This window comes from Barbus barbus (assembly GCF_936440315.1).
Source record: "Barbus barbus genome assembly, chromosome: 45".
Lineage (NCBI taxonomy): Eukaryota > Metazoa > Chordata > Actinopteri > Cypriniformes > Cyprinidae > Barbus > Barbus barbus.
In genome coordinates this window covers 16,659,267-16,684,079 of record NC_136723.1, presented here as the reverse complement: position 1 = coordinate 16,684,079, position 24,813 = coordinate 16,659,267, and the positions used below count along the sequence as shown (strand labels likewise).

At 35.3% G+C, this 24,813-nt stretch overlaps 1 protein-coding gene across 2 annotated transcripts in view; it reads left to right on the top strand.

Moving 5' to 3' along the window:
* Window positions 1-1,521: 1,521 nt before the first annotated feature.
* Window positions 1,522-24,813, top strand: part of LOC306864229 (small conductance calcium-activated potassium channel protein 2-like) — a 42,881-nt gene continuing 19,589 nt past the window's right edge. For both annotated transcript variants that reach the window (XM_079408076.1, XM_079408077.1), the window contains exons 1-6: window positions 1,522-2,381; window positions 3,657-3,752; window positions 15,077-15,495; window positions 16,880-17,021; window positions 17,096-17,206; window positions 19,498-19,625. In XM_079408076.1, coding sequence (XP_079264202.1) covers window positions 1,635-2,381; window positions 3,657-3,752; window positions 15,077-15,495; window positions 16,880-17,021; window positions 17,096-17,206; window positions 19,498-19,625 — 1,643 coding nt within the window. In that variant the 5' untranslated portion in view covers window positions 1,522-1,634. The remainder of the gene's footprint in view (window positions 2,382-3,656; window positions 3,753-15,076; window positions 15,496-16,879; window positions 17,022-17,095; window positions 17,207-19,497; window positions 19,626-24,813) is intronic.

Here is a 24,813-nt window from a genome sequence, read left to right as displayed (position 1 = left end):
GAAGACATATCAACTGAACAAAATATGTAAGAAACTAGTTTCCTACTGAAAAATGCAGCAGTATAAAACCATCAAACATGTCTTTGAATGCAACCTGCCCTGTGTTCATGTGTCTAGTTTCCGAATCGCAACACATAAATCCAGTCATTTTCCTTGCCCGAGTGTGAGCGCTTGGTTATTTGATTGACAACATTCCTGTGCACCGGAGCGCTTGATCATGCTTCATAAGGATGCGAGCTGGCAAGAGGCGAGACAACAATAAAAACAAGGGTTTTCAGATGCTGCTGACGCTGCGAGGTGACGTGCTGCGACTGCAGTAATACCGCAGACTGTTTCACACGTGCTGTATTCAAATCATGCCTTTACATAAGGATATGGCTAGAAACGGGCTGATTATCAGTGCATCAGCAGACGAACAGTACAATAATATCGCATATAGCATACAGCAATGTAAATGGTAGGCTTTTCATTGAAAAGGAACGCAGTGTTTAATAAATGACAATTACCAGTTTGTGAAATTAACTAGTTTGTTTTCCATAATTTTGTGCTATGCTGTTGTTTAAAGTCAGCCAGTTCGTCTCGCGAGTAAACCATGTAGTCAGGTGCACGTGTACTGTGACTAGTGGCGATTTAGATTCATCTAACTGAATCGGATCGTTTGAATCGGTTCACTAAAACAATCCATTCAAATGCGTTCGGTACTTTCTGCAGGTAACATCATTACAAGTGGAAGTCTTTTGTGTATTATGAGTGAGTTATTGAATTATTCACTTTTTATTTGATCCTTTAAAATTGGCATGCCTACAGCCTCCAGAAAGAGTGTAATTTTTTTTTCCACAAATAACAACGAGAGAGATTTAATTTATTCCTCCAAAGAGAAAACAAAGAACATATCCAAAATGAATGAACTGAGCTCCAATAGCTAACGTAATTTTGCGTAAATTTAATTGTGTATGGTCATTTATTTGAGCACATTTATAATTCTTCTTCCTTATTTCTCTTCTTGCGAACAAGACTGACTGGTGTTTCATTCAGACTGTATATACAGTATGTATTTAAAATTAAGTTCATATAGTATTGAATTAATGAAGCTAATTATGCACCAATTTGACTATATAAATTGTGCATATTTAAAATTCAAGTGAAGAAATAGAAACAGAACAGTAAAGAATCGAAATTAAGGTATGCATATGTCAGATCAGCTCGGTGATTGTTTTTTTTTTTTTTTTTTTAATGATTGCTTGATTATTGACATGTTGATAATGTTTATTTTTTAATTAACAAAAACCTTTAAAAACATTTACAATTTCTATATACATTTAATTTACATTTAAAATGACATCAGATTATGAAACACACATTCAAAAATATTCCACCTTATGAGTCAAAGACCTATAAGATTTAGAGTAAACTGAGTTGTGAATGCCTGCACATTTGAACCGCATGTTGCCACCTTCCCCGCGTGACGTCAGCCCAGTTGTTTTGGGTCGCTCGGCCAATCGGAAGCGCGCTCGCACTTCTACAGAAGCCGAGGTGGGTCCAACCTCGCGCCAGCTTTTATCCCCCGTAACTCATCACAACGCCCCCTCGGTAGGGTGCTTGCACGGGGCTCTGCTTTAAACGGCAGCTCTGAGATGGAAACCCCATTGCAGTTGCAGAACGATTTCTATCCAGAGCAGCAGCAGCACTATAAGCAGCACTACTGCGGACGGGAGGAAGAGCGCTCCATCAGGCACTGCACCTGCAACAACTCCTCCACCTGCGAGGATGCCAGAAAAAGCCAGCCTTTGCACGGGACGCCGCTGGGAACTTTAAGGACACCGTCCGTCTCATCTTCAACCAGGCAAGGCGCTCAGTACAGCGAGTTCACGCCCTCTAGTCATGGTAGTTCATCCAGACACCATCATCATCCTCATCGCGATCACAACCGGCAGCAAATTCGGGGCAGTCCGACCAGCAGCCACAGAGAGAGTAACTCTTACACCCAAATAGCCATGAGCAGCTGCAGATACAACGGCGGCGTGATGCGACCGCTCAGCTCGTCCCGCAGAAACCTGCACGAGTTTGATTCAGAGTCCCAGCCGCTGCAGCCCGTCTCTGCGGCGGACGCATCCGACTCGCTCGCCTCCAAGACGGAGAACAACTCCACCACCCTCATGCCTTACTCGGCGGGGGACGGGGGAGGCGGAGGGGGTGGATGTAGCCACAACGGCGGCAAATCGGGCAAAAAGAAGAACCAGAACATCGGACAGAAGCTCGGGCACAGGAGGGCCCTGTTTGAGAAAAGAAAGCGCCTGAGCGACTACGCGCTCATCTTTGGGATGTTTGGCATCGTGGTGATGGTCATTGAAACTGAACTCTCGTGGGGAGCCTACGGAAAGGTGCGTAACTTAATAGTCCCCAAATCCTGCAGGTCCCCCCATCTAGGTCAGAATTAATTAAGTCCGGTCTGCCTGCTGGCGAGTGAGAGAGAGAGAGAGAGGGGAAAAACTACAAGTTTGGAAAGTGCGGGGAGCGGTTGGATGGATGGATGAAGAGCTGTGGCAAGGTCACGTTTACTGGAAGACGCTTTGCTTCGTCGGGTTTCCCTATGGAATCGTTTAGCTACCTAAAATTGTTCAAATATAAAAAAAAAAACAAAAAAAACTTTTTTTATAACTTTAAAATTCGTGTTCTTTATGAACGACACATTCAAGCAGTATCACTCAAACAGGAGTGCTGTCTTTGTGCTGTGATTTATTTGGCCGCATTTAAACAGCTCAATAAACACGATTAATATTAATGAATGCAAAAATTACACAAGCTTCTTTTCGTGAAAGAAAACACTGGAATGATGCAAACAGTGAAACTTCCTAATGTTAGCAGCACTATTGGGAAGCTCGACCAATCAAATTACCGGAACAAGCTGTTATACTTTAATCAAGTTGAAACTCAAATTGAGTTATTACTTAACTTTTGCTGGAATAATTCTAACCTGTCATTACTTTTATTGTCAATTGTGCACTCTTCTTCTTCTACTTTTTGTGGAACATTACTGGAAAAATAAATAATATTTGTGTTATTTTGTGTAAAATGCATTTATATTATTTATATAAGTACTTTAAAATAATTAGATAATTACAGTAATATAATTGATACCTCTATCTATAAAAGTCCCAAAGATGATATGCATTACTGCAATTCAATTTGCCACAGGGATTCCTAATGACAGCATTCATATTTTCTCGATTTATTGTTAAATTATATTAGATGGTTGATCTGTGAACAAAAAAGCTATTTATCTGCATCAGAATGACTTTAATAGGGCACTCCGAGGAACACATCCCCACACGTGTCTCCCCTGTAAGAGTAACACCAGGAAAATCAATCATAGTGTGTCTTAAAAATGACATAGTATTGTTTTGTCAATACAGTATGTTGAAAATGAAGGAAATTATGTCGTCACGTGGAAGGTTAAAGTCAAATTTCAGTTAAATTACATAATGGTCTCAGATTAGTGCTTATGTTTTGGTATTTTCAGGAAGGAGTAACCCTCACAAAAGTCTAATGTATTTCAGTAATATTTTTACAGGTTTAATCAATATGCAATTGTAGAGTATGTTTAAACCAACTAATCCAAATGAGTTGAATTTGTCCTTTTCTTCTCTTTTTTTCAGGAGTCACTGTATTCTTTAGCCCTAAAATGCCTGATAAGCCTTTCTACAATCATTCTTCTTGGGTTGATTATCATATATCATGCCAGGGAAATCCAGGTAACGCTTTTAAAAATAAGTAAGAGCTGTTTACTGTGTTTTCACTTTACTGTCATGTTAATTTTGGTGCTTTTTCGGTTCTGCAGTTTTTTTTAACACATTCTCCCCTCCAGACTAATGCTAAACACATTGTGCTTGAAATGATACCCATTACCATAGAATTACAATCAGATTATCTTCAATAGCACCGCATCCTCTCCATTTCTCACGTCTTAATCGAATCATGCCATGAAATCCTGTCAGTGGCTCGTTGACCTTGTTTAACAGTAGCCGTTCACAGTTTATTAGCTAGTTGGATAGAAAAGGCCAGGTTGAATGGACATTTTTCCTAATAAAGCGCTTATTAATCTTCATAAAAATATCATCATACAGAAATCTACTTGAGCATAACCTGAGATTCGTAGTCTATTAACTGTGTTGACTATGGACTTGCACTTGTGATCTCTCAACAGAAATGTAGTTTATAGATTAAGTATGGAGGCTTTCTGTACAATGTCTTCATATTGGTAATAGTAAGTGTCCAAATCTGCACTTAAGGCAGTTTTTGCCCATATTTGAGAAAGAACTTGACTTGATGGTTATAGTACTTGGAAAGCACTCAGTCCTGTGACCTTACATCAGTGGATTGTTGTATTACTGGTGAATTTTATACATTTCAGCATCTATATCTCCATTGTAATGCATTTTTTTGCATTAAGTAATGCATTAACAAAAAAGATTAAGAATTTTAGCTGGTGTTGGCAAAGATGAAATCCTGTAAATTTCAAGATGTGTCTTCAAGATGTTTCTTAAAATACTCTGCAGCCAGAGAAATGTAGCATCAAAGATTTATTTGATTTATTCCACTTCTTTCTTATTCCATCTTTCATGTTCATTCTTTCAGGGTTCCCATGGTCATGGAAAACCAGCAAATTTCAACGAACTGTGATTCGCAGGCCTTATTAAATTAATGAGCAAAATAACTAATAGAAAGTAATAAAATTGAATAGTAATTCATATTACAGAAATCATTTTTATGTGCATCATGTATAAAATAATTTTATAAAGTCTAATCCAGTTGTCAAAAAGTATGGGAATCCTGTAGAAATTTTTTCATTTATTTTTTTCATTTAACTTGCAAATAGACACAAATATGTAATTCAAATTGAATCAGACAGGCTTATTATGAAGTGAAACCATGTGTGGCTTGTCCAATAGGGAAAAATCACTGTTAATTTCTTGTGGGATGGACAGATTAGTCCAAAGGATTTTATCACAGAGGGACGTGTCAATTTCACATTGAGTTGCATGCATTTCAGGAATCAAGTTTGTTGCCTGGGTTTTGAATTTCATGGCTGTAAAAGCCTAATTTCATAATTTTATTTTTTACTTAAAATAATGCTTTTTTTTCTTCTTAAAAATAATTATGCATGTTTGCACATTTTACACACCGGTGTAATTTAACAAAAAACACATTTTCGTGGTCCAATGTACTGTTTTCGCCATTTATATTTTGACCAAATGAAAAATCAGATTTTTGCACCTTGTCAAAGGTTAAAGGAATTTGCTTTGGACAGCTGTAGGCAAAATCAAAGGACCAGCTAATGAGAAAATTAGTTTTCTTGGCTGAAGCAATCATACCAAAGTGGATATTCTGGGTTTGACGAATATTTGCGTTAATAGCAAAATATATAAATCAAGCACAAGGCCAAGGAGCACCAATAAGCTTGTACTGCCAGTAAGTACATAGTGCCAACAAGATCATAGTGCTTTTGGCAGAACAGAGACAGTGTTATTAGTTAATAGTGTGTATGGTCAGAGTGAAGGGGAAATAAAATTAGTTCTTAGTCACCTGTGTAAATACATAGTATCCTGTAACACAGGATTTCAGTTAGTGACCAGAAAGCAGTATTTTGGACCCGAAAATGACAATTTTGTCATCATTTTCAAACCTTCATATACTTCCAAACCTATATGATTTTTTTCTTCTGTAGAACATAAAAGAAGATATTTTGAAGAATGTTCACGCAGCTCCTCTCCATGAACTCCAAAACCAGAACTTCAGAACATGCAATAAACTGAATACATTTACTCTCAAAGTTTAGTTATGTGTATCTACTGGAAAATTGTGCATCAATACACATCACACCAGGTTTGACATCATAAGACTTGACAGAATTCACATAGACTACTTTTGTGGTGTTTTATTGGCTCTTTTCACATCATCCATCCCCATTTACTTTAATTGGAAAAGAGCAGCATTAACGTTCTTCAAAATATCATCTTGTGTATTCCACAGAGTGAATTATTCTTGTAAAAAGTTGCGGTAAAGTCAAAGCAATAGTGAGTCATTTGCCATAATGTCGTTGACAATGACTAAAGCTGCAGAAGGCTGCATGAATTATGAATCATGCTTAAATTTGACTTTTGAAGTTGCTCAATCAGGTGGTTTCTGCATTGTGATCTAGTATGACTCCAGGGTTTTTGATGCACTGTTAGACAAAACGAGAAGACGAAAAAAATGACCTTCAACAGGGATAGAAGAAATTTAGGTACTTGCCAAGACCGCAGGTGATGAACAGCCATCCAACTGAGATGTCAAAGAGCCATGTTGAGATTTCCTCAGTGTGGCCATTGAGGTGAAGGCAATTAGGTCAATTAGGAACGAGAAACCGTGCAATCTGATGACAACAAAACCAGACAAACTACCTTAGATATAAAACATTCTGGTGCACTGATGAAAAAGAAGGAGGGTATAGAAAGTGCACCCTTTCAACTCACTAGATAGGCTCTTGTATCTCAGTGTTAAAAAAGAAAAAGTCCACAGAAATTAAAATTCTGTTATTTACTAGAGCTGGAGAAATGCAGCATCAAAGATTTATTGATTTATGCCACTTCTTTCTGTCATATTCATTCTTTCAGGGCTCTAATGGTCAGAAAATTGTGATTGGCAGTCCTTGGAAAATAATAAAATAATTAAAATCAATTCATTCAAATTCAAATTAATTAAACCATAAATGTAAAATTGGTTCCACTTTATATTAAGTGGCCTTAACAACAATGTACAAGTACAATGTACTTATTGTGTTCATATTGTATTGCAAAACACTTTTGCTGCTATTGAGGTGGGATACAGGTAAGGTTAGGGACAGGTTTGTTCGTATGGGTAGGTTAAAGGTGGGTTAAGTTGTAAGGGACGGATCAACAGTGTAATTATAACTGTAATTAGAAATTAATTACGCAATTACATGCAGGTATTTTTTAAAATATAAGTACAATGTAAAAACATGTATGTAAGTGCATTGTATCAGATGATTAATTTAAATGGAAGTACATCATATAAGGCAACTTAATATAAAGTGGGACTGAAAAATTGAATAAAAACCACTTTTATGCACTTTATCTATAAAATGATTATGTTCTGTTCCCATATAATTTTTCTGTAAAACACAAAAGGAGATGTTTGATAGAATGTTCAAGCTGCTCGTTTCCATACAATGGATTTAGATAATGATTTCCACAGCCAGCTTCTGCCAAACTCCACAAAAGTCTCCTCAAAAAGTGCAACACCAAGCTCATGAGTTCAGCTCCCAGGAAATGCATGCACAGATAAAACTTGAATTTAAAGTATGGATTTGAAACAACATCAATTATGACAAAAGTGTCGTTTTTGGGTGTAGCCTACTCTTCCTTTAATACAATAATGCTTCTGCTCTGCGTAAAAAATAAGCATGCAATTTGTTTTTGAAATCCAATCAAATTGCAACATAAAATTGTTACAGTACACGGAAACATACATGGGTGTGTTTGTACTGCATGTGCATGAAACAACATCACTGTTTTGTAATATGCATGCAAATTTTTTCCCCCCAAAAAGCCATTAAGAGCCCTGGCTCTGCAACCATAAATGCCTGAGAAGTTTTATTACTTTTCACACTGTTGAATTATAACGGCGTGTATTCATGAGCCAGTTGTGCTCTCTGTAATATTTAGGGCCCACAAGTCTCTGAGGGACATCAATCATGGGAATGCTTTACCAGAGATGTGTTTCTCTCTGAAGGGACCAGACGGGGGCTCTACGCATTATAAATACATGCACATCATGGCCATATTGATACGATTTTTTTTATCCAATGACCTTCATTTGTATCAGCAGTTTATCAATGAAATATGATGGTTAGCTGCAGTTGAACCACAAATCGGGATGTCTAACACTTGTACCGTCAGTGCATGTATAGGGCAGAGTCAGGTGATGAGTGCACGTGAGCAGCGCTGATGCACTATAGAGGATGTGCACTGCCTTTTTCTGTGACCACTAACTCTACCTGAGACGACTGCCGAGTGTCACGTATCCATCCTTCACCACTGACCCCTGAGTTTTCACTGAGCTGGATTACAGTATAGAGATTATAAAATTAAAGTAAAAGATGTTCATTTAAATAAAGTTAATCTGAGATGTCTGCTGGCTTTGACTTTAATTGAATATTTAATTTAACCTAATTTAATTGTTTAATTTACCGGAGCATCTATATTTTAATTTAGCTCAGATAAATTTTTAAGGTGTTGTAATTTTCAACAGAACATTATAAAAAAATCTATAATTTTCAATATTTTAAATATATTAAACTATTTGTCATTTGAAGAAATTTAGTGCACAAAAAAATGCAAAAAACCCCAAACAAATCTCTCCACTCTTGTCTGATATACTGAAACATGTTATTACTATTCTTCGCAATGTTTTAGTAGAAGTAGGATCTACTATTCCTTAAAAATTGTATTTAAAATTTAAATATAATAATATATATCATGAATAATTTGAATTGTTGCAGCATCTATACAGTAATTTATTTCTTAGAAAATTCTGAGGTGTTATAATTTTAGGCAAAACATTATAAAGTCATTTTACATAATTTCAAATATCATTTAAAGAAATTTAGCATGCAAAAATTTAATTCAATTTCATTTCTTTTCATTTCTAGAGCATCTACACTGTAATTTAGTCCGTAGAAAAAGGATTATAATTTCAGACAGAACATTATAAAAATAATTTAAGTTTTTCAATTTCAACTTCACTCGTTTACCAAAACATTTTGCTACTATTCTGCGTAACGTTTTAGTAGAAGGAATAGGCTCTACAGTTTCTTAATGTTAAATTTAATTTAATTTAATTTTGCATTTAAATCGCTAGAGAAGAGACTTGAAGTGGTCAGTTTTTCTTTACAGTATAGATGTTTTAAAATTAAATTGATCAATTTTACTGCTGGAATTAATTTCATATGAAACGGTGGCTTTTGTTTTATTATTTTATTTTGCGTATGTTTAATTTAAACCACTAGAGAAAATAATTAAATTAGGTTACAGTTAATTTAATAATACAATAGCTGTCATCCTTTTCTGGCAGCCTTCAATTACACAAATGCAAACTCTGAAAGCATGCGGGTCCTCCTTCAAAGAAACTTGAAAGCTGAAAGCAACCTACAACTGAGGATTTACTTAGCAAAGTGGCCTCTTAGGACCCACTTTGATATCATAAATTAACCATTGCATTCATTTGTAATTGTGCTGAACCTCTCTACCTAATTCTCTAATGAGATTGAGCGATTTCTTTTCTTAGCGACAAGATATATGTTCCTATTCTCTACATTACACAGATTAAATATTGAGCTATGCTCCATTAGTTATATTGAGCTCTTATGAAACCAGTAACCAACCCCTGCTGCCTACTAGACAGATGAAGAGCAGAAAGACAGACAACCTTTGTCTGTGCCCTTGTCAAGGCGACGCAAGGTGAAAACAGGAGCAAAAGAAGCAAGCCCCCTGTATGGACACGTGTTTGATAGTTTAGCGTGTCGTTGCTGTGTTTTAACAGAGTCCAGGTCTGGTAAAGCAACACTGAGTGCGGCTGCTTCAGAAGAGCCATCGACCTTGTGTTGCGCTGATCAGTTTAGGTCGTTTTTTATTGCGGTTTTCATTAATCCACATGCTCTGCCAAAGTCAGCCTTGCATCCATCATTCGGGCTGAGCGCTGTATCTCATAGGACTTACTGCAACTGTATTAGACGAGGCCGGGGGTGATGGAGCTACTACTGCAAATCTACCTGCACTCTATGATATTGCAATTTATATGCACCAAGCTGTGACGTCAATAGACTTGAGAAAAATGCTGAATATTGATGAGTCAAAAATCTTCAACTAAACCAAATCTATTAATAATCATTTTAAAGATTAAATCGTTCAGCTATACTGTAATTTATCCATAGAAAATTCTAAGGTGTTATAATTTTAAACAGAACATTCCAATATTTCAGATATTCAAATTTCTTTAAATAATTGTCATATATTACTTAAAAGAGGGATTCAAAGAAAATACAATTTAAATATTTGGTCAGTTATTATTTTTAGAATTATTTTGATCTATATTTCGCACATCTGTTTCGTCTTGGTTGAGCGAGTCACCGCAGTCATGCTCTCGGACTTGTTGAGATTATCAGGTACGACCCTTAGCTGTCGTAACCAGGCCATTACATGTGCACCTTCCCCTCTGTTGTCAAATCCAGCATTTTTCAAGAACTACCCGCTCAAGCACTCGGTAGGAATATTGGATGCTTGAAGGTGAAGCACCCTTGAGTATTGTATTGCAGGTCGTCCATTACCATAATTGGTTTTACCTACCAAGTAGGTTTCCTTACATAACTTTAAATGTTTAATTGCTCCGTTTTGAAGCTAGTAAGTTGACAGCGGTGGCTTTGTGACATGTTTTCCTCATATAAACAAAATTAAAGCTTCACGCTTATCATCCTTTGTGCAGGCTATGTGGTTTGTTGGTAGTTGTTGTTGTTGCTAAGCTTTGAGTAAGATAGCGCCTGTCACCGTCCGGAAAGGCAGCTTGTGTTTCGCTGTCTAAGTTACACTTGCACGGAAAGTCGAACAACAGCCTAAACTAACAGACAGGCTGGTTAATGTTACAGCATCTCTGGCAATTGTCAGGCCTTTTAGGACACTTGACGTGTCTTATCTGGTCTAAAATCTCCCTTTCTTCTGATCTTACGATTTCTGTCATGAGTCGGTGTAGACAGGAACATCCAAACGTGATTAGACCCGCGAGGCCTGATTTTATTTTTGGTAGAATCCTGTGTTTTTGATGTATTTTTGCTGTGTTTGAATTAGGATATGTTATAGGAGTGTGTGTTTTGTGTTCACATGTGCGAGGGATTAGTTTCGTATTTTGAGGCTGTGTGATTCATGTGATTAGCATGTGTAGGTGGTACTACATGAGTCTAAAAGGGAAATTTTATCATACAGTCTTTTGGCAAAATAAAAAAAAAAAAAAAACTCAAAGTTTTGAGGCATGAAGGATTTATTTTCTGTCCGAATGCTTCAAGATTTATAGTGAGGGTGGCTAAAGGAATCATTACTATTATCATAAATTATTATTGTTCAATTAAGCTTGGGGAAAATAACTCAATATTTCAGTGGGCCTATCAGTAACTCCATTTTTATGTATTTTCTATAAAATGTTTTTTTTTTTTTTTACATTCAACTTGTAATGAAGTACTTTTAATATTTTTAATGTAAAAAGTAAAATACTATTAAAAATGTAGTTGAATAATGAAGAATGATATTTAATTATTTTAATCTCTTTATGCGCTAATATAGTTTTGATGATGAACTGATGAATCAAACTTCACACATTTAATGGTAAATTTAATTACTTTAAAAATATAAAAATAAATATTATATAAAAATTCAGAAAAAAAATAATTTGAACAATTGTAACCTTAAAATTATTGCCATTGAAGAAATTTAGTGCTCAGAAAAAAAAAGAAGAAAAAAACTTTTAAATAAATTTTTAGTGATGATTTCAAAGCAAGCATTACTATACCATCAATTATTGTTGCTCATACTAAGGATTTGAAAAATGACTATAATATTCAGTCATGTAAACATCATCAACAAATTGTAGCCAAGTGCATTTAGTATATTTAGTGTGAAAAGTTTAATGTAAAACTGTAAATGTTTTTCATTAATAAAGAATGATAATTCATCTTTATTTTCCATTTAGGCCCTTGAAGAACTAATATGACATATAATATAATATGAACATTTTTGAGTGACAACATAAGCAAATCATTGATTTTAGTTGAGATCTGATGTGATGCATTGATTGAAATGGACAGTTTGAACATATAAAACCACAAAACCGTTTGTATGAATGGTTAGTCTGTTTCTTCAGAGTTTAAATCTCAGAGGTTTTTACAACCAGAGGCTGTGCAGTGTTGTGGGATCTTGGAAAACTCATTGATTTATACTGTGAGTGAAGACACATTGACTGTTCCGAGGTTGATGTGTCGACATGTCTAGTGCCGTCGAATGTGGTATCTATGGTAGCAACAGCATAACAATGTGCTGCTCAGAATTATTAGCATCAGCATAGCACTGTGCTGGAAGTCACCTCAACACGTTTTTGTATGGTCAAGCAGCACTCAGATTTACTTAATGTTTTAATGCATTATGGGTTATTAATCTCATTTGCCTCCAGAAGTGGAGCAGTTTTTCTTAATGATGAATTTAGAGATTAGGAATTCAGTCTAAATCAAGGTTATTTGGCAGCGTGTCAGTTTATATTCTAACATTTGCATTTATCCTCTGCCAGGTTTCACGTCATTTGATTTATTCAAACATCTTCCCCATGATCAATATTCGGTGGACCCAGCAGAGTAAATAAGTGACCATAAATGCTATTAAACTGTCCAAATGTTGAGGTTTTATACGTGTGCTACTACATGAGGGGAAAACCACAGGACAGCACTGAAGCAGCATCTCAAAGCCTCAAGCAAGAGTCATATTAAAGAATAATTCGGTTATGTGCCGCATAAACCCATTACTCGTGAAATAGCCCGGTGCTGTAAGAAGGCAGGAAAGCCGTTTGCACATATTGGATCAGGGGTTTATCATTTGCACCTTTTCTCATATCAGATCGCCACAGTCTCGTTGGATAAAGTCTGTCTGCAGAAGCCTCTGAATTGTGCTGACTGCACCGCTCTGGTGAAATATCTCACGCTGATGTTGGCAGTCGGTACCTTGAGGTGATTGAAAGCACAGGAAGAAACCGCAGCTGATCGGCACAGAGCGTTATGGAAGGAACAGATCTGACGCTTGAGCGCAACAGACGGCTTCCGGAGGTTAAATCCCATTGATTATTTCTACAGAGAAGTCAATTTTTAACAGAAACCTTTCATGTCGCAAAATGAAGCTGCTGTATCAAAATCAGTGTCATTTCAACTTTTTTAAGAATTCCTTGTGTAGGGCCTTTCCGAATTCTATTTTTTTCCATTTGAATTTTTCTAGACTCTGTTTTAATGGTTAAATTGAATTTATTAATCAAAAAGCATGTCTAATTAATTGAAATCCTGAAACTAACAATATTAAACAGCAATTCATTAAAAGTTGAACAAAAGTTACATTTTTAAAGCCCGTTTTGATTTAAGTGTACTGACCTACTTTTGTTGTATCCATCCAAAATTTGGCAAATTCCGTGAAATTCCGAGTTATACAGTAAATTCCATTTTTATGTCTGGCTTCTGCGATTCCGTCCGCGTTTTCTGCATTGCGGAAATCGTAGGGCCCTATTAGTGAAGAACTACACTACCCATGATGCTGAAGAGGCCTCGGCCAATCAGAGAAGTCGCTGTTGCTATGGAAACAGAAAGCAATTTAAAAGCACTTAGCAGCATTGCAAATGAAAAGAGTTTCCCTACATCCTCAAACCGCTTACATTTTTGTATAGGCTATATCTGAATATTTTGCGATAAACTTTAAATGTTTTGTTTTTATAGAAAAAAATCATTGACTAAGTGAATATTGATGTTTTACTATTGTATTTATTAATTTACATGATTTATGGGATTCACATGAGTTATGGGATGAGTAGTTCATTCAAGTGCTGGGTTGAAATGTTTTAATCAATCCTCATTTTATAAACAGATATTGATTCTTAAATCACAAGATCTGTCGACGCAAACACAACTTCACTAAACATTATTTGTAGCGCACCTCCTATATAATAAAAGTTAAAAACTGCAAAATTATGCATTTTTATATATTAAATGCTTGAACACCACATAGTTTTATTTGAGTGTTTATCTTATCTGAAAATAAATAGAAATTGAATTAATTTCAGTTGCATAGTTTGGGTTCTGATATTAATTTTAACTTTTAATATTACAGTAATGTATCAAGGGAGAGAGTTTCTTAGTTACAGCATTAGTTCAGTGTTTTCTTCCTTGAGAAAAATGTGAAATGAATGTAAAAATGAAAAACCTGCTGAGAAATTGAAAGGGATAACAAGGGCGCTGAAAAAGTGAACAGTAACGGTTGTACTGTTATGAAGCGAACCAGATCCATACTGTGTGGAAATATATATAGGATCAGGGAAAAGGGGAAAGAGGGAGATTTTCTATGTAGCAAAAGTAGAAAAAAAGCAATGCGGTTCCAGAGCCTGCTGGTCAATTGGAGAGAACCCTGGCTGTATCTGGCACGTGAGAGAAGCCTGTGAGCAGTGCACCTTGGCAGAAGCTGACAGGCCGAGGTTGAAATTACAGTTAGTGAGGAGAATAAAGTGAACAGAATAAATTCTCACTTGGGGAGGAAAAAAACTTTAGGTGCAAAAATATTATTTAAGAAAATAACTTTTTTATTTTTTATATTATTTGTTATAATTTATCAATTAAGAATGAATCTACTTCTGTTTTATTCTTTACATTTAATTAGAAAATATTTATTTATTTATTTTAGTGCTGTTAAACGATTTTTTTGTTTTGTTTACATAATATATGTGTGTGTACTGTATATATTTATTATGTAAATACACACACAGTGTATATTTTGAAAATATTTACATGTGTATATATATCCCCCCAATTGTAAGTCGCTTTGGATAAAAGCGTCTGCCAAATGACTAAATGTAAATGTAAAATGTATATATATATTATATAAAATAAAAGCAGCCTTGGTAAGCAAAAGAGACTTCTTTCAAAAATATAAATTTTTCAAAAATATACACATGCATGTGTGTGTATTTTTTTTTTATATATATATATATATATATATATATATATATATATATATATATATATATATATATATATATATATTAGTTATACACCGTACACACACACATATTATGTAAACATTTTTTTGTATTTTGGATGTAATTAATCAAGATTAATCGTTTGACAGCACTAATTTATTTATTTATTTTTTGCATTTCTGGAAGATAAAATTGACTTTTTTCCCCCTGCTTCTACAGCTTAATTTTCCTGTGCTTTTTTTCCCCCTCCTGATAGCTGTTCATGGTGGACAACGCTGCAGACGACTGGAGGATAGCCATGACCTACGAGCGCATCTTCTTCATCTGTCTGGAGATCTTGGTGTGTGCCATACACCCCATCCCGGGCAACTACACCTTCACTTGGACAGCGCGGCTCGCCTTTTCCTACGCACCGTCCAAGACGGACGCCGACGTGGATATCATTCTGTCCATTCCCATGTTTCTCCGTCTGTACCTCATTGCTCGCGTCATGCTGCTGCATAGCAAACTCTTCACCGATGCGTCGTCGCGCAGTATCGGTGCCCTCAACAAGATAAACTTCAACACACGCTTTGTCATGAAGACCCTCATGACTATCTGTCCCGGCACAGTGTTGCTGGTGTTCACCATTTCTCTGTGGATCATCGCCGCCTGGACTGTGAGGGCGTGCGAAAGGTGGCCCACTTTGTTGCTCTGACAGTAGATTATGGAAGTTTGGTTTGATGGAGAGATCTTTAGGTCTTTAAGACACATTGTATGAATATAACTACACTATTCATATATACCAATAATTACACAGAAGTAGTAATGTTATTTTGGTAATTCACAGTTACTACATGACTTATATTATATAAAAATATATGTATAATTTTAATAGATTAGATTTTTTTTTTTTTACATCATACAATTATCATGAATTCATGTTTTGGTCATTTACTTTTTTAAGAAAATGTATATATACATTTTAGAATATGTATTTTAGATTATATAATGTAAAACATCTATTCTATTATATTCTGTTAATAGATTATATATTTTTTTTAATTATATGATTATTATTAATTTGTGTTTTGGCAATTTACGTTACTAGGTGATTTTTTTTTTCTGAATATGTATATATATATTTTAGTATATATATATATATATATATATATATATATATATATAGAGTTTATATATATATATAGAGTTTATATTATATATATATTTTTTTTTTAATTGTACAGTTGTCATAAATGCATGGTAACTCACAGCTATTAGGTGAGTATTTTAGAAAATGTGTATATATACATTTTATATTATATTTTATATATTTTTTACATTATACAGTTATCATTTATTCATGTTTTGGTAACTTACAGTTACTAGGTGAGTTTGTTTTTTTAGAAAATGTTAAGATACATTTTAGAATGTATATTATATTATATTATTATTATATTTTATTATTTTGATATGATTTTAGTTATACAAATTTAAATTCATAAATTCATTTTGTGGTAATTCACACTTTACTAGGTGATTTAATTTAGAAAATAAGATCGACACACAATTCTTTTGTTGGGTGCGACGCGGTTACAGCATACAATTAGATATTGTGTATATATATGTATTCTCAATTATATACAATTGTATAGAAGTAAAATATTCACATTTTCTAGAAACTGAGCTATTAGCATCAAACATGCATAATTTCAGAAAAAAAAGATACTGTGCCTTTCTCTCAACCTGTTAAACCCTATAGAGTATCAAATCTCTCACGTTGCAGACCTGGAGAGCCTCTGTGAGCTGTGTAACCTTTTAAACAGCAGTTAAATAGGTTTGGAAACCGAGTCAATTGTGTCCCAACTCAGCTAGATCCCTCAATTAGCCAATTAAGTATTAGCTTACAGCAACAACAGCATGTCCAACTTCTGCGGTGGAGCGAGCACTACTTAAATGTATAATGCGAGACAAATTAGCACAATTTTCACGGCTGATTGATTAACTTACAATTAAGTCTGTCATAGGTGGGTGTAAAGTAATTGTAGTTGTTTTTCTAATGCCATTTTACCCTTACCAGATACCATGACAACATGGATGTAACCAGCAATTTCCTTGGAGCCATGTGGTTGATCTCAATAACTTTTCTAACCATTGGATATGGGGATATGGTCCCCAATACATACTGTGGGAAAGGAGTCTGTCTCCTCACCGGCATTATGGTAAGTGCTTTATCTCAGCTTAAAGTAGGGTTTGTTTTAGACTCAAAGCTTAAGGCGGCTGTTTATTTTGTCAGGGAGCCGGATGCACTGCTTTGGTGGTCGCTGTGGTCGCAAAAAAACTGGAATTAACCAAAGCCGAAAAACATGTACATAACTTTATGATGGACACCCAGCTGACAAAAAGGGTAAGTCTGAACTCCTAAACATGAGCCTTTTGGCATCTTATGTCACCGTTTATTCTTAATGTCTGCAAACCTGTGAAAATAATATCCATCTTATGCAAAGAGGAAAATAAGTTGCATTTATTAAATATAAACAAAATGTTTGAATGTATTAAGGTGACACGCTGCTTACAAAACAGTATTTTGAAACCTGATTTTCAAAATACACAAAATTCAGCTTTTTGAGAGGAAGATTACTAACAATGATGTTAAAAACAACTATGACATTGTCAGAAATGTGTGAAATAGGCTGGAAATGTCAAAAAATAGGCTTTCATTCTACAAGCATGGCTTACTTGGTTAGCCAGATAAGCTTTGTCACATAAACAAAGTATATTCTTTTACGATTAGCTGATTACGTTAACTTAGGCTTAATGCTAATGCTAATGCTCTGCAACAAGCTAACACCAAACTCTATATAGTGCTAGTGTTTTGGAAGTATATTTGCCATTCTTTTTTCCATAGGGACTTTATAAAAGTCTTTATCAAAGATACAGATTGTAAGCCATGAACCGAACCAACTAGCTATGAGGTGAACCACAACATTACAAACTGATTTGAAGCAAAACATTTTTACAAAGGTACGAGACTGTGTACGGTAACTGCGAAGGAAACAAGTACAATCCCATGAACCATTGCGAACATCATAAATTAAAAATGTTAAATAACGATAAATAAAAGATAAATAAAAAACTATTGACTTGAAGGTGTTGATTTTATACACAATACCGTTCAAAAGTTGTTGTTTTTTTTAATGTTTTTTTTACAGAAGTTTCTTACGCTCATCAAGGCTGTATCTATTTGATCGGAAATACAGAAAAAACTGTAATATTGTAAAATCTATTATTGCGATTTAAAATAACAGTTTTCTATTTTAATATAGGTTACTTTAAAATATAATTTATTCCTGTGAGCAAAGCTGAATATTCAGCATCATTACTCCAGTCTTCAGTGTCACATGATCCTTCAGAAATCATTCTGATATGCTGATTTGTAATTATTGTTGGAAACAGTTGTGCTGCTTAATATGTTTTTTGGCCTGTGATACTTTTTTCAGGATTCTTTGATAAATAAAAAGCTAAAAAGAACAGTGTTTTATTCAAAATAGTAATTTTGTGTTAAACTAAATATTCATAAAAAATGTATTCAAAAGTTTGGGGTCAGTAAATTTTTTTGTTTTCTTTTTTTTTAAAGAAATTAATACTTTTATTCAGGAGGGATGTGTTAAATGGATAAAAAGTGATAGTAAAGACTTAAATTGTTAGAAAAGATTTCTATTTTGAATAAATGCTTTTCTTTTAAACTTTTTATTCATCAAAGAATCAAAGAAAAAAGTATCACAAAAAAAAAATATTAAGCAGCACAACAGTTTCAACACTGATAATAAATCATCATATTAGAATAATTTCTGAAGGATCATGTAACACTGAAGACTAGAGTAATGGTGCTGAAAATTCAGCTTTGCAGAATAAATTACATTTTAAAGTATATTAAAATAGGAAACCAATAATATTTCACAATATTCCTTCTTTTTCTGTTTTTTGATCATATAAATACAGCCTTGATGAGCAGAAGAGACTCCATTAAAAAAAAAAAAAATTAATATCTTACTGATCCCAAACTTTTGAATGGCACTGTATAAGTTACATATAGAGAGAGTTCATTTGTCACGATTCTCTGTTGGATTTCTTTGCAGAATTAAGGGTAATGTAGTTTTTCACATTGATGAACACTATTAAAAAAACAAGTTGAATAATGTGGGCTGATGGCTTCAGCAGAAGCATATACCATCGATCAACAACCTCATAACTCATAGTTGGTCTGTCTTTAAAGGTTTATAAGTTATCGCTGAAAATCAGTTGCTAATGAGAAAATAAATGGGATTTTTACTTCCAGAACCCAAATTTTAATCTCTACAGTGTTACCAAAATTATAATTTTTTTCAAACAGGTTTCCCAAACAGTGTCCCATCTGCTATGTTTTGGTCAAACGTTTATTATGTAATGTTTTGACATTTTTGGAGCACCCGTCCCTGAGCCCCTGTCCCACTTACTTATTGCATTGAAATGCACAGCTAAATCACATTGAGAGTTAAGAGAACAACATATCTTAGACCTACTATTCCAGTAGATATCCTAAGTTTATGCTATATTGAAACTTATTATGCAAACCAAGTAAGCCATATTCAAACATCGGGGCCCAGGAAGCCTCAGCAGGACCGAGAGCTAAATGCTACAATGCTAACTCTCCCACAGGTGAAAAACACAGCTGCTAATGTTCTCAGGGAGACGTGGCTCATTTATAAAAACACCAAGCTGGTGAGGAAGATGGACCACTCCAAAGTCAGGAAACATCAACGCAAGTTCCTTCAAGCCATTCACCAGTAAGTCAGACCTCTGGAGACCCGTGAGGACTTCTCGTGCCCTTTATGTGTGTGCCTGTTTTTCAGTGAGACTTAAACGGTTTGAGCTCTGAATTGTTTGACACCTGTAGCCCAGGATAGGAGTCGCTGATGACGGATTCATTTGTGTGGTAAATCAGTTTGTACCATATTTGTTTTGTTGATCTGAGATATTTAGTATCATTTGTTGTATTGATGCTCTGTTCTTCCATTATAGAGTTAATTCAGCCCTCAGAAAAGTCAGGACACTTGCTTTTTCCCCATCAGTCTCACTTTTGATATTTATGGGCCATCTAAAAGGGGACGTAAGTGCCCTGTAAATGTCACTCTCTTCCAGTGACTGATTATCTGGGAAACCCATAAGGCAAAATGGTTATAAACCATTCTTCACTATGTTTTATTTTCAGCCACTCTCAGAGATACTAGCTCGAAATTGTGGCTATTTATTGTTGGGTTATAAAGCACTTTACCATGAGTCTTTACCACAGACAAAACACTCTTTTCTCAGCAATACAATGTAGAACATTACAGGAAACACTTCAAACCTTGTATTATGAGCCTCCACTAAATGGTTGAGATGCCCATTAATGGTAAAAAAAAAAAAAAAACTTTCTTTTTAAGTTTTTTTTTTTTCTCCACCTAACAGAGTTTATCTTCTACTATCTTTTGTCTTTTAATGAGAATAAGTTGTGTGTTAAACTTCTAAATCATATAAAACTGCATTTTATGTTTGTAAAGCACATTAGTGTATCAAGTGTACAATACTTCAGGACTATATACATTACCTTTTAAAAGTCTGGGGTTGGTAGGATTTCTTATTCATTCAGGATATTCTTATTCCTATTCATATTTTTAATGTTGCCTCTTGCACCAAAGACTGCATTAATTTGATAAAAAAATACAGTAAAAGCTGTAATATTGTGAAATATTATTATTACACAAAATATTATTCTAAATATAGAATAAGTTTAAAATCAATGATCAAAGCTGAATTTTCAGCATCATTACTCCAGTCTTTAGTGTCACATGATCCTTCAGAAATCATTTCTGGGGAAACCGTGATACATTTTTTTTTCAGGATTGTTTTTAATGAAAAGTTCAAAATAACTTTTATGTGAATTTATTTAAAAAAATGTATTTGAAATTTATTTGAAATATAAATCTTTTGCTACATTTTTTATGTCTTTACTGTCACTTTTTGAGCAGTTTAATGCATATATTTAATACTTATAAAAAACTGTATCAGGTTATCTTCTGTTATTGGAGATTGTTTTAAATTTAGAGAAAAATACTCTTACTTCAATGTTACTCTTTAAAACTCAGTAATGATTTAATAACACTGTTGAATATCATAATAAATCTCAAAATGTATATCTAATTTATATATTGTATGTTGTAATGTTGAAATTCCTCGTTTAAAAAATGATACTAGTTTTTAGTGTTTTGTTTAATCTGTTTAGACAAAATAGTATGCAATTTTTAATATCAGCCATGTATCAGTCTATCGACAGGGTGCAGTTTTTCAGTCTGGTTCTTATGAGAGCACCTGGTGATTTGGTTTGGTGCTCATACTGCATGTCGTGTGACCCATTAAATATAACTATAAAAATAGATTAATAATAGTAATATAATTGCACTTTATTTTTTTATATAAAATAAAATGTGATAATACTTTAATAAAATAAAAGTGAGTATTAAATAAAAAAAAATACTTTATAGTATAAAAATGCTAATATTTACATTATTTTTTTCTTTTTATTTATTTATTTATTAATTTTTAATATGAATTTAGCATCATTTTCAAACCTAAAATCAGTAAGATTTTATTTTTTGCGGATTGCCGGCAAGTAAACATATGCGCTGCCAGGCTTAGCGCTGCTGAGTGAAGCATGTCAGTGAATGAAATGTACGTTTATAGCCTAGATTTATACTTTCAGTTCAAATGGAAATCTTATACAGCATTACAGTTAGTCAATATAAAACTGTGATTAATTAACACATTAACAGCTCTCTGAACTTATTTACACAGCACTGGTCAGGCATGCACACCTGCGCAGCACTTATGTGCACCCCTGGTTATCGACCATGAAATTATTACCTTTGCTGTATTAGACAGAATTTCAATGTCTCATCAATATCATATCACAATAATTGTAATTGTAAAAAAGTAGTAGAAATGTCGTAAAGGGATAGTTCACCCAAAAATGAAAATTGTCATCTTTTACCCACATTCTTCAAAATATCTTCTTTTGTGTTCAGCAGAGGAAAGAAACTTATGCAGGTTTGACACAACTTGAGGTTGAGTAAACGATGACAGAATTTTAATTTTTGAGTGTCTATGCCTTTTAATTGTTGAGTTAAATACAAAACTGTTTTCAAAAGTATATCATAATTCAAAAAGCGTTCTACCAAAAGGTTAAAATGATCTTCAACAAGACCTAAGGAAATACTGTAATTAAACTGAGCTGAATTCAGGTAGTGTGTATCTCTCAGAACAACCGTATCAAAGCAGTGAAGTGGATTTGAAGTCCACGGCTGACGCTGTAATTGTGGGCCGTGTAAGCTAATATTGAATAAGGAGCATCTCTAAAGCAACTGGAAACCATGACGGATGTGGAGAGCACATCCTATCGTACTTTACTCCTGTTTCACTATTCATGAAGGTGTCAGGGGACGAGTTTCACCGCCTTTCTGTTGGACTCTCTCTTCCTTTCTCTCTTTTCTCTCCTCATTTGAAGTTTATTCATCACTCTGCCCCACTTTTCATCTGCTCTATAACAATAGTGTTGTGTCCGGTTTAATGCTAGCTATAAAGCAAACATTAAATAATTTTTCAGCGATAAGATTTATTTGTCCTGCTTCACGCATTTAGATGAGAGTATTGAATGCCTTGTGTTTGGTGTCTCGCACTGCTCTTTTATAATTAGCTAAATCAACCAATGCTCGTAAAGACATTCATTATTGAAAGATGTACTTTCGGCATAATTAGCTAAATCAAAAAAAAAATTTGCACACGCAATTGCAGACAACATTTACCTCATTTTCCTCATTTTGTTCTGCATCTATGGTGGTGTTTGCTAAGACAAACCACTAAGCAACCACCTTAATGTTGTTGCAACAATGCAGAACACCCTAGCAACATCCTACCTTCTACTTAGCAACGGCCTAGCAACCACCAAGTAGAACCACCCACCAGTCACTTAGTATATCGTAGCAAACACCAGAATACCCTAGCAGCCACTCAGAATGTCCTACCAGCCACCTAGCAACATCATTCTAACTACCCAGAATTTCATAGCAATCACTTTACAATGTCTTACTAACTCTTGGACTTCGCAATGTCCTAACAACTTCTCTTTATCTTTAGCAACCACACAGAACAAGCCAAGCAAACACCTAGAATGTCCTAGCAACCCCCATAAACCCCATAGCAACTACAATTTAGACCATAACCACCACACAGAACACACCCACTAACCACCTAGCATCCACTCAGAACCACTTAGCAACCCCTAGAATTTATAGCGGCCACTAGACAGACCCTAGAAACCACACAGAACCACAAGCAACCACCATGTAGAACCTAGCAACCACACAGCACTACTCAGCAACCACTCAGAACCACCTAGTAACCCCTAGAACTCCTAACGACCACTAGATAGACCCTAGCAACCACTCAGAACCACCAAGCAACAAACTAGAATATCCTAACGACCCCAGAATGCCCAGACAACCTCCATTTGCAAACACCTAAAATTTCCTATCAACCCCCAAACAACCCCAACTACCATTTAGACCTATAACAACTTCACAGAACAGCACCATCCACCTAGAAACCACCCAGAACCATTAGCAACCACCATATACAACCTAGAAACCCCTAGAACTCCTCTAACAACCGCTTGATAGACCCTAGCAACCACTCAGAACCACCTAGCAAACCCCTAGAACTCCTAGTGACCATTAGATAGACCCTAGTAACCACCAAGAACCACTAGCAACCACCATGTACAGCCTAGCAACAGCACCACCTAGCAATCCCTAAAACTCCTAGCAACCGCTGGATAGACTCTAGCAATCACTCAGAACCTCCTAGCAACCCCTAGAACTCCTAACGACCACTCGATAAACCCTAGTAACCACTCAGAACTACCTAGCAACCACCTAGAATGTCCTAACAACCCCCAGAATGCCCAGATAACTTCCATTTAGAGCCTAGCGACCACCAGGTGGACCCTAGAAACCAAACTACACCACTCGGCAATCCCCTTGCAATCACACTGAAACCCCTAGCAACCACTCCAAACACCCTTGCATCACGGTAGTGAAAACTTTTGTTCAGAAGAAGTAAAAACCTGTTTTTCCTCACCACTCAATCACGTTGATTCATTATGTAAAGTTGATAGCGATCGAGACAATGTATTCAAGCCTCTGATTTCACTCTTGCCCAAAATGGAATCAGATGCCGTCGGGCTGCAGTTTGCGTGATACATCACAGCTAATAATGCTGAGGGTAACGTCACACAATGTCCTGGCTCTTTTTATAGGCACATAGCTGAAAGAAAACAGTCTGAGATTGCTTGCAGCAGCAATGTTGGTACTACAGGCGAGCAGGCTAATGTTCAGTCAGGACGCATAAACCACAGGCTACTGCTCACACACGACACCACAGATTAATGGTCAAATCGCTCCCGGCTCTGTGTAAAACCATTAGTGTGTGTTCTGGTGTTTTTATGGTTGTATATGTGTTCGCATGCCTTCATTAAGACTATATGTGAGCGTCGATACGGCCGGTGCCTGTCTTAACAGGCCTGTGGTTTTCTATCTTCTACTTTAATTTGCTCCCCCTGATTCTGTTCAATGTCCTTTATGTTTAAAGAGCACTTGGCTCCATTCCAAACCCATAAAGACAGGAAACTGCCGTCGCAGGCCAAATCTGAAACTTCCCAGTTGGTTCAGTCTTCATTAATGGCTTCGGCGTGTGTCCTTTAACACTGAATGCATGCCGTTTTGCATAATGAGGACAACTAGGATCGATTTCCACTGATCGAGGCCGTTCTTATCATGCATTAGTTCTGGAATAGCGAATTGCCTGAAATTATCTACAGGCCATCTTCAGGCCAAGGTATGTTTTAGATGTCCTACACGCATGCCGAGGCCACACAGGAAA